Genomic DNA, 15030 nt, shown 5'->3' with positions numbered 1-15030 from the left:
TATCCTAATCTCCGATCCCAATATACTTCACTTCCTGAGGAGAATTTTCACCTTCTAACTAAGAAAGGTATCATGCCATATGATTATATTGATTCATTTACAAAATTTAGTGAAACGTCTCTACCTCCTATCGAGTCTTTTTACAATAAACTTGAGGATAGACCATGTCCTCGTCGACATTATCGTAGAGCCCAAGATGTATGGTCTTCATTCTCATGTTCCACTCTCGGGGATTATATTGATTTATACATGAAAACAGACATTCTTCTTCTTGCCGACGTCTTTGAGCAATTTCGATCCAGTTGTCTCAAAACATATAATCTTGACCCAGCTCATTACTTTACTCTTCCCGGCTTCACGTGGGATGCAATGCTTAAACATACAAAACAGGAACTGGAGCTTCTAACAGATCCAGATATGTTTTTGTTTGTGGAGCGTGGTATTCGCGGTGGTTTGAGTCAAGTATGCTCGAAACGCCGCGTTCACGCCAATAACAAGTATATGGCATCTTACGATCCTTCGAAGCCTGACTCCTATCTGATGTATTTCGATGTCAATAATCAATATGGATGGGCGATGTCGCAATTCCTTCCGTATGGAGGGTTCGAGTGGGTCGATGTCAACATTGATGTCCTGTCCATACATGACGATGCTTCTGAAGGGTACTTTCTCGAGGTTGATCTGGTGTACCCCCAACATATCCACGATCGTCATAAAGATCTTCCGTTTTGCCCTCAATCATTGAACCCTAAAACTATGCTTCCTCCTAAACGACCGCGAGAGCAAACCAAATTGATGGCTACCCTTCATGATAAAGAAAGATACGTAATTCATTACAGGGCCTTGAAGCAAGCGCTAGCTCACGGATTGCTGCTAAAAAAGATTCATCGCGTCCTGAAATTTAAGCAGTCTCCTTGGCTAAAGAGCTACATCGACTTGAATACAAATCTCCGGAAGGCAGCGAAAAATGAATTTGAGAAAAATCTTTTTAAGCTCATGAACAACGCGGTGTTCGGCAAGACCATGGAGAATGTGCGCAAGCGCGTTGATATTAAATTGCTTACTGAATGGGAGGGTCGTTACGGAGCTGAAGCTAGAATAAGCAGTCCATTGTTTAAAAATGCTACTATTTTTAATGAAAATTTGGTAGCTGTCGAGATGCATAGAGCGGAAATATGGTTAGATAAACCAATATATGTGGGCATGAGTATATTGGATTTGGCTAAAACTACGATATATGATTTTCACTATGGGTATTTAGATAGAAGGTTTGGTGAGAACTTTACGACCTGCTATACAGATACCGATAGTGTGATCGTGGAAATAAGGGAAAAAGATCCTTATGAGGCAATGAAAACAGACTGCCATCAGCACTTTGACACTTCTGACTATCCTAAAGACAATATTTATGGCATTCCCCAGGTTAACAAGAAGGTGTTGGGTATGATGAAGGATGAGAATAATGGCTGCATTATGACTGACTACATAGGGCTACGATCTAAATTATATACAACAAAAGTAGCTATCACAGATAATGACATCAAAAAACTGAGGGGGAATTTGATAGATCAGGAGTATGAGGACGATGAGATTGAAATACTTATTAAAAATTATGGTGTGACAAAGAAGGCGAAGGGGGTTAAGAAATCTGTTGTAAACACTAAAATTACTTTCGAAGACTACGTCGAGTGTTTAGATACCTTTACAACAAAGGCAGCCTCACAGAATCTAATACGCTCAGATAAGCACCATGTTTATACCATAACACAAAGCAAGATTGCGCTCAGCCCCAATGATGATAAAAGATATCACCTTCCGGAGTCTTATGATACGCTTCCGTGGGGGCACTATTTAATTGATAATCTTGAGATGTATGCTGATTAAATTTAATAGTGAAAATGTGAAAAGCCAGTATTTTTACATTTATCCTTGATGATTTGATTAACTTTAAGATGTATGCTGATTGAATATAATTATATTTTAAAACTTAATTTATTACAACTACAATATTGATAAATACATCTGAATCATACAATTTTTTATTATATTCCTCTTTTTACCTTTTAATATCACTCACCATTTTTATGTCATTAAGATTAGTATATCTAGTTGATTGAATATACTCATTTTTTAAAACATTATTTATGTATTACAGCTAACATAGTGCTAAATAGATTTGGAGCAGACCCTTTTTACTACATTCCTTTTCTCAACCTTTCCCTCACGCATCGTTTTTATATAATATGATAATTTCAATATATCTTAGTTTTGTATATATATATATATATATATATATATATATATATATATATATATTATCTCTTAATTAAGTATAATTATTAAGATTAGCCTATATAAAAAAATATGTTTAGTTATGACCACTAAAAAGATGTCTGATATGGACCACATAACAGGCAAATTAATGAGACGTTCTGGTTAACTCTAGAGCCGTTGCTCATGTCGCCTCCAAGTTAAGACAATCGATAACTTAATGGTCTTCTTTCCCCCGATTTAGTTTTAAGTCTTCGATAGCCTGTCACAAAACAGAAGTCGGAAAAATCCTTAGTTTTAAGGATTAGATAACCTAGAGTTATCGCATTTACCCCCAATAATTCATTTTGAATACTACAGTAACGAGTGAATTAACACCAGAAGTATCGATGTTTTAACATTAATAACATCAAAAGATGTCCAACAGATCAATAAAAAGATGTCTACTAAACCAAGTTAGATAATCGTGAGCTGATCTTAGTACGTAAGTTAAGTATAGTGCTATTATTAAATAAATTATCATATAATGTAAAATAATTCCTTTCTACTAACCATCATGCCTACTAACATGGCGGTCGATGTAGTCGTACCTTCACGTTGGTGACTGCTGTTAAGAACATATTTTTCAACAAATTTATGTTCGACCGAATTGACTACCTTTCATTCATTGCATGCTTACATCATCAATCTCAAATAATTCATTCATACTAACTATCAACCTTACTAACATCACTTTATTAACATTTACAGATACTTAGTACATTTAACCATTACTTACTACTTGACTGTCCTTGCTAACGTTTTTTCCGACAGTCTATGTAGCTATACACTCTCAATTAATTTATGGCTTCAATAATACTGCTTATTACACTATGTTAAATACCTTTTCTATGTCAATATATACATCATATCAGCATATCAAATAGTTGTTTGTGTTATGCTAAATTGTTAAACGATTTTTCTAATACTATAAATATATTCCTATTATCAGAGACCCTAAGTACAATACCAACGTAAAAAAACATAATATCACCTGAATTGCCGTAGATAAAATATAGTATGCAGCTCACAATGCCATCTGTATTCAGTAATTCTCTTTGTGTTTTTTGTGTTAACATATTCGTTACCCCCTCCCCTTTCCAACCAGCCGTCTTACGTCACGATCGGACGAGCCGTCGCGCCTCCACCACAAAAAGCGTCAAAAACGAGCAGAATGGACCTTAGCGATTTCTTATGGGATTTTACATGGGAAAATATCTAGAACTCTTGATGCCCTTTTACTTACTTATTTTGCAAATATCCACAATGGATATTTTTAAGCTTTTACGTTGCTTAGCAAATCAGTGACTTTGTTGTTAACTTGCAAATGGTCCCAAAATGTAAGCATTAAGGAAGATAAGGTTTTAATAATATTGGCCTTTCTTTCTTCAGTGATACCTCTTATTGGTTTATTCATTTTGGTAAAAAGCCCTCCATTTTTTAAGTTCTTATTTTTCAAAAAAAAAATTTAGCTCAAGTTCTTCAACTTGAGTTTTTTTCCTGTTATTGCTCGAATTTGCGCGGTTGTTGTTTCTCTAATTTATAAATTGAAGAATGATCATCTCACTCATAAAAATTTTCAGGTGTAATAGATAACTTTTACTTTGCTGAAAATAGCTTTTTGGACAGCATCAACAAAATCTTTAAAATCATATATCTTTGGATTTTTTTTATAGAAGCTTCTACTTGATGATACAAATTGTCCGCAGACATAAGCGTATGTATTCATAGGCGTAGGTTCAAAGTATTTAATAACAATCTCGTTAATAGAGACCTCTGGTGAGTTAACAATGTAAGTTAAGAAAATAAATAACCTCCAATTTTTATTTTGTGACGAACAGTTTTGTCTACCCATAACACAACATGTTCATAATCTCTCATTTCTAAATCATTTCTAAAAAGAAATTGTAATACATGGTCACCAAGTCTCCTTTTTGCCTTCCTGTGAGGCCTTCATGCCAAAGTAGGGCAATTGGTATAACTTTTTCCTGTTTTGTGTCAATCGGAACAAAACTCTGATTGAATACTATGATTCTTGGACAAAATATCGCCTTTTTAAACATATCCAATCTGGGGAGCATGATAACTTTTTGAAGATCTCCCGAAGACTAGGTACTCAGTTTTATCATTTAAATACTCTTTGTCTAGCTGGTAGGCTAAACGAGCTTCATTTGCCTTGAAGATATGGTTTTGCCACAATAAAAAAACTTCGCAGTCTACACAAGGATTTTCTTTTATATGTTCCTAATTATGTAGCAAAAACGTTTCACAGGCTTCACAATCTTCATGGCCGAGTTTTGTAAATGCAATATTCATTTATTTACTTACTACCGTTCGATATATTTCGTAAGAACAAAGAAAATTGGGGTGTTTTTCTTAGATATCTGAATACAAAAGCTGGATAGTTAAATCACTCGGTAGGTATCGTTTATTTGGGGAGTGTTCGCGGCGATAATGAGATACAGCAGGAATAAACTTTTCAACATGAGCTCTTATCACATTTCTATCAATTTTGGGAGTCTTGGCATGCTTACCTTGTTTACTAATACTGTGAGAGATAATTTTTTCTGAGTTTCTAGAAAAGCAGTCTTGTAGTATTCTATCATTATTTTTATTGTATCCCAATGTCGATATAAAAAATTGTTTGCAAACTTGTACTTTTTCCCCAGAACTACACTTACCTAAACTGTGCCCACTTCTAGGTAAAAACAAAATTATAATAAGCAAATTTACTAGGTAGAATGAAACACTAACACATTTGTTGCTTTGATTTAAATCAAATGAAAACAAACATTTCATTTTTAGGCGCTCATTCATAAGCCGGTAAATTACTTGTCTTAAAAGCGGTATGTACAGAATTTTGAGAACATACCACTTACTAGCTAAGGAATAGTAGATACCGCCTTTAAGACTATTACTGAGCTGTTTTGTTGTACATACCACAATTTTTTTAACAATATATTTTTATTTTTATCAGCTTTTACAACTTTTAAGTTAAGAAAAATGGTGTAGAATGTAAATGTTTATATGTATAAAATCATAACTCCATTTGGCACAAAATTGGAGATACCACTTTTAAGCTAAGCACGGCAGAGTACTGAAGATGCCAGAAGTTTTTTTTAACAGCCTTTTCTAACTCAATAACTAACTTATCTATCATATAAGTATCAATATCAATATATTATACAGTTGAGTCCGTGAATATTTACCCGCGAGTCATCATTTGAAGCATACGAAATAAGTCGATAATAAGTCGGAAATTGACATTTACTAAACGCAACAGCAAGTGACAGTAGTGACTTGCTGTTGCCTTTAGTAAATTTCAGTTTCCTATTTATCATCGAAAAAATAAAAAACCTTATTTTGTAAAAGGTATATTTAAAATTCCTAAAGAGGGCTGTATCACAACAAATCGTTTTCGAAATCAATATTCCATCATCAGTGTTATCACAGGTTTACATGCTTTAAGCCACCAAAATGTACGGGTAAAAACCCTTAAATTGATTTTAAACAGTTGGGGTTACATTATATAATCTGATTTTAGAGGACTGTTGTCAACAGTTGTCACCTAAACTTTGCTGTGTAAAGTTCTACCTACAACTTCCCAACCAAAATGGTTGATATCTTGTGATGCCAGGGGTTAATCTGGAAATATTTTTAGTATCCTCTAAAATCAGATTATATAATGTAACCCCAACTGTTTAAAATCAATTTAAAGGTTTTTACCCGTACATTTTGGTGGCTTAAAGCATGTAAACCTGTGATAACACTGATGATGGAATATTGTTTTCGAAAACGTTTTGTTGTGATACAGCCCTTTTTAGGGATTTTAAATATACCTTTTACAAAATAATGTTCTTATTTTTTGTGATTTATGGTATAGAGCCAGTACAGGAATTTTTCCTTGTGATATACTTATCATCGACTTATTTCGTATGCTTTAAATGATGACGCACGGGTAAAGATTCAGGGACTCAACTGTACATAAGTATATCAATATCAGTAATATCATAATTAATATATGCATAAGAATTTTTTATGTTACGTCTTTTGTGTCCTCCTCTACGGAGTAGAAAGCTGGAATCTTATAGAAGATGCCATACAACGATTACAGGTATTTTAAATGTGGTGCTACAGACGTATGTTAAGAATCTCATATACATCAGACAACACATAACACATAACTGTTCTCCGAAGTCTAAGAAAAGATAAAGAAATTATTAACACCGTAAAGAATAGAAAATTGCTTACTTCGGCCATATTATGCATAATAGGAAATACCGGCTTCTGCAGTTGATTCTGCACCCTAAGATTGAGGGCAAGAGAGGTCCAGGACGTAGATGTATATCCTGGCTGGCTAATATTAGGAAGTAAACGACAACGAAGTGGACGTAACGTCAACTGATCTATTTCGAGCTGTGAATAGAATAAGATGGGTCAGTATGCTCTCCTACACACTAAAAGATGACACACCTTTAGATGAAGAACGTGTATTCAGGGTGACACGATGGCCGAACTGGATGACCGAGTAGGAGGCAGAGAACCTGTATTCATGTACCTATAGAATCCTATAGAATTTCCTCTATTGAACCTAATACAGGGATATATATCGTAAACCCTAAAACCAGTAGCCACCTTTTAACTATCACCAAACAATTATGTTTGAGTTAAAGATGGTTCTTGCTTGTTTTCGATTCAGAGGGATGCACAATCCCTGGACAACTGTTTCTGCCTTAAAAGCTTCCTCAGCAGAGCAGCGTGCACACCTCTGAAGCGAAAACTAGTTAGCCCATCTATTTTAGGGAAATTTCAAAGATCATTGAAATCCCCATTGGGACGCAATTCAGCGACATTTCTTAAACAAACTGAAAAGTCTCAGATGCACAGTTCACCATTATAATAAAAATTAAATGGTAAATAGTCATTTAAAACTGAAACTTTGCTTGTTGGAAATTCTTTCTGGTTCATCCTTAATTTGCGACTTTTACAATTTATAAGACAGCAGACGATGAATATAGAAATCAAAAAAGGCTCTACTATATGAAGTCACATGCCGTTTTCATTCATCTAGGAAATGGACAGAAAGAAACTTCCTAGTACTCAAATCTGAGTCATCATCATTCTCTTTGCCTTATCCCTATGCGGGGTCGGCTTCCCTAATTGCATTTCTCCACCCAATTCTATCTTGTGTCATATCAATGTCAATCCCCTTTACCAACATGTCCTGCCTTATCGTCTCCCCCAGGTCTTCTTTGGTCTTCCTCTCCTACTCCTTCCAGGAATCTGCACTTCAGCTATTCTTCGTATTGGGTAATTCACGTCTCGACGTTGAACATGACCAAACCATCTTAACCTATGCTCTCTCATTTTGGCATCAATTGGTGCCACACCTAGACTCTCCCTAATATACTCATTTCTAATTTTATCTTTCTTTGTCACTCCACTCATCCATCTAAGCATTCTCATTTCCGCCACATGCATTCGTTGTTCCTCTTTCTTCTTCACTGCCCAACATTCAGTTCCGTACATCGTAGCCGACCTTATGGCTGTTTTATTGAATTTTCCCTTCAGCTTTATTGGAATTTTTCTGTCACACAACACACCCCTCGCTTCTTTCCACTTCATCCGTCCAGCCCTAATTTTACTGCATGCATCTCCATCTCTTTCTCCATTACTCTGTAATACCGATCCCAGGTACTTAAAACTATTGCTTTTTACAATCAGTTCACCATCCAAAGGTACCATTTTATTTGTAGTAACTCCATCTTTAAATGAACATTCCAAATACTTTGTTCTTGTCCCACTAAGTTTTAAACCTTTTTCCTCCCGAGCTTGCCTCCACTGTTCCAGTTTTTGTTTTAAGTCTCTTTCACTATTTCCTACTAACACGACATCATCAGCATACATTAAGCACCATGGAATGTTACCCTGTAGTTTCGCTGTTATCTGGTCCAAAACTAATGAGAATAAATACGGAATAAGCACAGAGCCTTGGTGCAATCCTACTTTTACATGAAATTTATCAGTTTCTCCCACACCTGTCCTAACACTAGTCGTTACTCCCTCGTACATATCCCTCAAAATCTTTACATATTCACCAGGGACTCCTTTCTTATTGAGTGCCCACCACAGAATCTCTCGAGGAACTCTATCATATGCTGTCTCAAGATCAATGAATACCATATGAACTTCTTCTTCTTCATGTGCCGTGCTCGATTATCGAACGTTGGCTATCAAATTGGCTATAGTAATTTTGTTAACGGCAGCTCGGAAAAGGGATGCAGAGGATCTGTTATACCATTCTCTCAGGTTTTTAAGCCATGACGTTCTTCTTCGACCTGGCCCTCTTCTTCCGTCTACCTTGCCTTGTATTATTAAATGGAGTATATTATATCTCTCTGGGTGTCGCATAACATGGCCAAAATATTCAAGTTTTCGATTTTTAACTGTTCTGACGACTTCTGTGACTTTTCCCATCCGGTGCAAAACAACTTCGTTACGAGCTCTATCCACCCAACTTATTCGTAGGATTCTTCGGTATACCCAAATTTCAAAGGCTTCCAATTTCTTGAGAAGAGTATCTGTTAAAGTCCAACCTTCGACACCGTACAAAAGAGTAGAGAACACATAACATCTCACTAATCTAATTTTAAGATTCAAAGTAATGTTGTTTCCACATAAAAGTTTCTTTATCTTAAAGAATGCAGCTCTGGCCTTCTCTATACGTATTCTAATTTCTTTGCTCATGTCCCAGTTCTCATTTAGATTACAACCAAGGTAGGTGATACTGTTAGTTCTTTCTAATTGTTCACCATAAGCTGTTACTACTTCCGGTTGTATTGGCGTCTTACTGACAACCATCACCTTGGTCTTTGCGGTGTTTAGCTTGAGTCCATATTCATCACACGTTGTGGTAATCCTATTAATCAGATGTTGAAGTTCTTCATAATTGCTCGCAATTAACACCGTGTCATCCGCATATCTCAAATTATTAATATTGACGCCATTCATTTTGATACCACATTGAGCATTATCCACTGCTTTATTGAAAACAAACTCAGAATAAATGTTAAATATTAGTGGGGACAAAATGCAGCCCTGCCTTACTCCTCTTCGTATTTGAAGTTCTTCAGACGTGTCCCAGCCAATCCTGATGTTTGCACGTTGATGCCAGTAAAGATTTTTGATAATGCGTAGGTCTTTATCATCAATACCCACTTTCTGAAGAATAGCAATCATTTCCGTATGTTTTACCCGATCAAAGGCCTTCTCAAAGTCAATGAAACACATATAAACCGGATGTTTGACATCTCTGCATCTCTGTACCATAACCTGAATACTAAACAGTGCTTCTCTGGTCCCAAGGTTATTGCGGAATCCAAACTGTGTATCACCAAGCTGTTCTTCTATTTTTTGGTACATCCTAGAGTGCAAAATTCGTAGAAATATCTTTAAAACATGACTCATCAAGCTAATGGTTCGGTAGTCACTACATCTTTTCGCGTTTGCTTTTTTAGGTATCGTCACAAAAGTCGACAGCAATCCGTTGGTATATAGCCAGTTTGATAAACTTTATTAAAAAGATGAAGGAGAGATCTTTTACCTGAATTTTCGAAGAGCTTTATTATTTCATTCGGTATTTCGTCTGGTCCCGTCGCTTTTCTGGTCTTTGCTAATCTTATTGCTTGTTCAATTTCGTCCATAGTTATGTCAGGTCCTGTAACTACTTCGTTAATTTCAAGCTCGGGCCTTTCATCATTAAACAGTTCCTCAATGTATTCTTTCCATCTGTCTATTTTATCCAAATCAGTGATAATCAGTTTTCCGTCTCTATCAACGATGTTATTAGCATGTTTTTTGTTCTGACCGGTAAGTTCTTTTATTTTTTTATACATATTAAATGAATCATGTTTTCTCTGCAACTCTTCAATTTCTAAACATTTTTTTTTCAAAGTATGTTTCTTTTGCCGCTCGTATTTTAGTCCTTATCTCTTTATTAATGCGTTTATACATTTCGATGTTTTGATTCTTAAATTTGCGTCTTTTTTCCATCAAATTCAAAATCTCATCGTTCATCCACTGTTGCTTCTTTTGATTTTTCTTGACCATATGAACGTTTGTTTCTTTACTCCTGTATTTTTCCATCAACTGACTTATAATGAAAATGGCATCTGTTGTTGATCTGCCCTGCATAAAGCCAAATTGATTCTCGGATATTTCGGTCTCTTCACGTATCCGTCTATTAACTAATTTTTTCCATATTTTCATGGTGAAGCTAAGCAGTTTTATAGCCCTGTAGTTTGTACATTGTTGTATATCTCCCTTGTTTTTGTAAATAGGTACCAGTATACTGCTTCTTCATTCGTCTGGCATTTGTCCAACTTCCATAATTCTATTAAATAGACCTGCTAGCCACTTTGTTCCTGTCTTTCTCAATGCTCTCCATACTTCCCCAGGAATATCGTCTGGTCCTACCGCTTTTCCTTTCTTTATTTTTTGAAGCGCTGGAGTCACTTCCTCGTTTGTTATTTTGGTGACCATTGCTGCTACTGTCTTCGTTGACTCTACAGGCTGTCTGTCAAATTCTTCATTTAATAAGCTGTCAAAGTACTTTCTCCATCTCTTTTTGACATCCCTTTCGTGCACTAGTATTTTATTATTTTCATCTCGGATACATCCAATCTCATTAAAATCTTTTGCTTTTTTGCTCTCTGTTTGGCTATTTTATATATCTTCGTTTCGCCTTCCCTGGTATCAAGTTGATCGCATAGGTTTAAATACGCTTCTGCTTTGGCTTTTGCTACTGCTACTTTCGCTTCCTTTTTCGCCACAATATAGTTTTGAAGATCTGTGTCGGATCTGGTTTCTTGCCACCTTTTATATAATTTTCTCTTCTCTTTTATTTTTCCTTGTACTTCGTTTGACCACCACCAAGTCTCTTTATCCTCAAACTTTTTTCCTGAGTAAATATAGAAATCTTTACTCAGACTCAGATAGAAATCTTTACTAATCAGCTATCCTCAAACTTTTTCAAATCTGAGTAAAGATAGAAAAGTAAAAGATTGGTTTTTTATTGTTTCTATATTCGTCGCCTGCTGTCTTATAAATTGTAAAAGTCTCAGATTACGGATGTATCAGAAAGAACTTCCAACAAGAAAAGTTTCAGATTTAAATTATTATTTACCATTTTAATTTTTATTATAATGGTGAATACTGCATCTGAGACTTCTTAGTTTGTTTAAGAGATGTCGCTGAATTACGTCCCAATGGGGATTTCAATGATCTTTAAAATTTCCCTTAAATAGATGGGCTAGCTGGTTTTCGCTTCAGAGGTGTGCACGCAACTCTGCTGAGGAAGCTTATAAGGCAGAAACGGCTGTCCAGGGATTGTGCATCCCTCTGAATCGAAAACAAGCAAAAATCATCTTTTACTTTTCTATCTTTACTCAGATTTGAGTACTAGGAAGTTTCTTTCTGTAATTTTCCTAGACGAATGAAAACGGAATGTGACTGAATATAGTAGAGTCCTTTTTGATTTCTATATTCGTCGTCTGCTGTCTTATAAATTGTAAAAGTCGCAGAATAAGGATGTACCAGAAAGAACTTTCAACAAGAAAAGTTTCAGATTTAAATAACTATTTACCATTTTAATTTTTATTATAATAGCCCAGTCGGGATAGCATTTGATCTTGCATTAGGAACTGCCCCAAATTTTATTTTTCTAGTCTTTAGGGAGGGTCAGTATTAGTATAAATTTAAAATCTCGACTGAATTCCACTGTTGCGTTAGCCGCCATCTTGATTTTAAACGAGAACCGTTTTTGCTCAATATCTCCGCCATTTTCAATTTTTTGACAACAAGTGTACAAACTGAAATTGTTGAAAATGCGATTTTCTATAATTTCATTTATTATAATTTTTTTCGTGCGGTCGATATTTTCCGAGTTATGAGGGGCAGTTGTAGCATAATTATTGAATTATTGAATTATCTCGTTTATTATTAGTTTTAAAACAAATATTTACCTATACAAAAATGAAGAGAACTAAATTTTGTACAATTTTGATGCCGTTCATTTTTTTGATAAAATCAGTATTTAAGGTAGTACGTATGTGGTAAATGTGCGAGCGTAAGACCTGATTGATTTTGTAGCAATTGTTTTTGTTCAATATCTCCGCCATTTTCAACTTTTCGACAAAAAGTGTAAGAACTGAAATTGTTGCAATTACGATTTACTACAATTTTTCGAGAGAACCAGTGGCGGGTCTACAAGGGGGAAATGGAAAAACTCCCCCCAAGAGGGTCCAAAATAAAAAAAAAATTGTTGAAATATCACGATATATTAGCTGACATAAAACTTAAAATATCGACAGACAAATTCAACCAATAAAACCCGCTAGTTAATAAAATTAAGTGAACTTAATGTATATAATGTCTTTTTATGTCTTTTATATACTTAGTTTGGTTGATGTTTCATTGGAAGTTTCAAAAATTGTATAAAATATAATTCTCTTTATTTTTGTTTATGTACAATTGTCGTAAAGTTAATAAAAAATGAGACAATTCAATAATTATGCTTCCCCTCCGCTTCCATTATTTTCCCCCTCAACTCGGAGAATATTGATCGTATAAAAAAATTGTGCCAAAGAAATTGTAGGAAATTGCATTTCCAATAATTTTCTTTCCCACTATTTATGTCGAAAAGTTGAAAATGGCGGAGATATTAAGCAACAACAGTTCTCAATTAAAATCAATATGGCGGCTAATGCAACCGCGGAATTGAGTCGAGATTTTAAATTAACACTACTATTGATCTCTCCTAAAGGATATAATTATAAAATTTGGGGCAGCTCGGATACAAAATTCAATTCAATAATTATGCTTTCCCCCACCACTTTTTATTATTTTGCCATGTAACTCGGAAAATATCAACCGCTTGAAAAAGAAATTGTAGGAAATTATATTTTGAACAATTTTAGTTAAAAATGGCGTAGATATTGAACAAAAACAATTGCTATAAAATCAATCCGGTCTTACGCTCGCGCCATTACCGCATACGTACTACCTTAAATATTAATTTTAGCAAAAAAATTAAAGAGATCAAAATTATGTAGAATTTAATTCTCTTCATTTTTCTACAGGTACATATTTGTTGTAAAACTAATAATAAACGAGATAATTCAATAATTCAATAATTATGCTCCAACTGTCACTATTTTCTCCTCATAACTCGGAAAATATCGACCGCACGAAAAAAATTATAATAAATGAAATTTTAGAAAATCGTATTTTCAACAATTTCAGTTTCTACACTTTTTGTCAAAAAATTGAAAATGGCGGAGATATTTAGCAAAAACAGTTCCCGTTTAAAATCAAGATGGCGGCTAACGCAACGGTGGAATTCAGTCGAAATTTTAAATTTGTACTAATATTGACCCTCCCTAAAGATAAGAAAAATAAAATTTGGGGCAGCTCCTAATGCAAGGTTAGGCCTGTTATTCGTCTAACCCGACTGGACTATAATGATGAAATCTGCATCTGAGACTTTTCAGTTTGTTTAATTATATTTGAACTGTCAGTATTTGTTTATACACTTGTCAATAATAATTAACTCTTGAACTTTTTTTTTCAGCTTGTACGACAAATTACCCAAAATCTTTATGCCCGTCTTCCACATCACGCACAAAGCGGAACTAACGGACGAAATAGCGTCTGGATTAAGAATGCTGCAAAGTCTTCCCGAATATTGTAACTACTTCTTCTATGCAACTCTATTGCTGGGATGTTTCTGTATTTCGTTTGCTCTCTTCTCTTTATTTTGTTGTAATAAAGATAAAGAAAAAAACAAGTATGACATTCACCCAGTGAAAACCAGTTTGTACGAACAAGTTCCCATGAATGAGAAAAAGGCTGATATTGTATGGACATAGGTTTTGTTATTAATTAGTTTATTATTATATTTTTTATTAAACAGATTTGTGTTTTTTTCTATACCTTATTAGACAAGGCGAAAACGGCGGGTTCGTTGGAAAAAATATTAACATCAGATTTTTTTGCATAATCACATTCGCGAGATATCCTAGAATAGGGTTCAAGAAGTCGCCCACGCGAAAAGTGGTTAATATTTTTTTAATCAAATTGCAAAAATCAATATTTCGGCCCAGATAAATTTTTTTAAGTTTTCTGGACCATTCTGGACAAAAAAGTCTGTTATAAATTTTCTCTAGTTGTTTTTAGTCCGTTCTTTAACGGTAAAATATTGCAAAACCTCTAAATTTTAAAGAACCGCTTGGATTGACATGAAATTTGGCATACCCATAGCTAACAAGTCAAAGAAAAAAAGTGATATTGTGCCGATATGTGCTTTTGCCCTGGGGTGGTTTTCACCCCTTCTTGGGGGTGAAAAAATATTCGTCCAAAGAAAGTCAGGAAATGCATAAACTGGCTAATTTTAAGTAACTTTTGTTCTATAGAGTTTTTTCACTAAGTCAATACTTTTCGAGTTATTTGGTAGTGAATATGTTCATTTTTTCAACAAAATAACCACGCTTTTAGACGGTTTTTCGCAAATAACTCAAATAGTAAGTATTTTGTCGAAAAAACATTCTTAGCAAAAATATAGCCTGTAAAAAATTTAAAAAAATGGTGTATTTATCACACCTCTACACTTAGTATACCTAAGCAGAGTTATAGCTAATGCTAAATAGGTTCATATTCGTCAAA

At 34.6% G+C, this 15030-nt stretch overlaps 1 protein-coding gene across 7 annotated transcripts in view; it reads left to right on the top strand.

Moving 5' to 3' along the window:
- The window catches only part of LOC114331819 (protein croquemort), a 317116-nt gene extending 302836 nt beyond the window's left edge, over positions 1-14280 (top strand). For all 7 annotated transcript variants that reach the window (XM_028281487.2, XM_050643841.1, XM_050643840.1 and 4 more), the window contains exon 7: positions 13940-14280. In XM_028281487.2, coding sequence (XP_028137288.1) covers positions 13940-14237 — 298 coding nt within the window. In that variant the 3' untranslated portion in view covers positions 14238-14280. The remainder of the gene's footprint in view (positions 1-13939) is intronic.
- Positions 14281-15030: the final 750 nt, after the last annotated feature.

The sequence above is a fragment of the Diabrotica virgifera genome, chromosome 2 (genome assembly GCF_917563875.1).
Source record: "Diabrotica virgifera virgifera chromosome 2, PGI_DIABVI_V3a".
Classification (NCBI taxonomy): Eukaryota; Metazoa; Arthropoda; class Insecta; order Coleoptera; family Chrysomelidae; genus Diabrotica; species Diabrotica virgifera.
The sequence above is the reverse complement of the archived record's forward strand: the minus strand, read 5'-3'. Positions and strand labels throughout refer to the sequence as shown.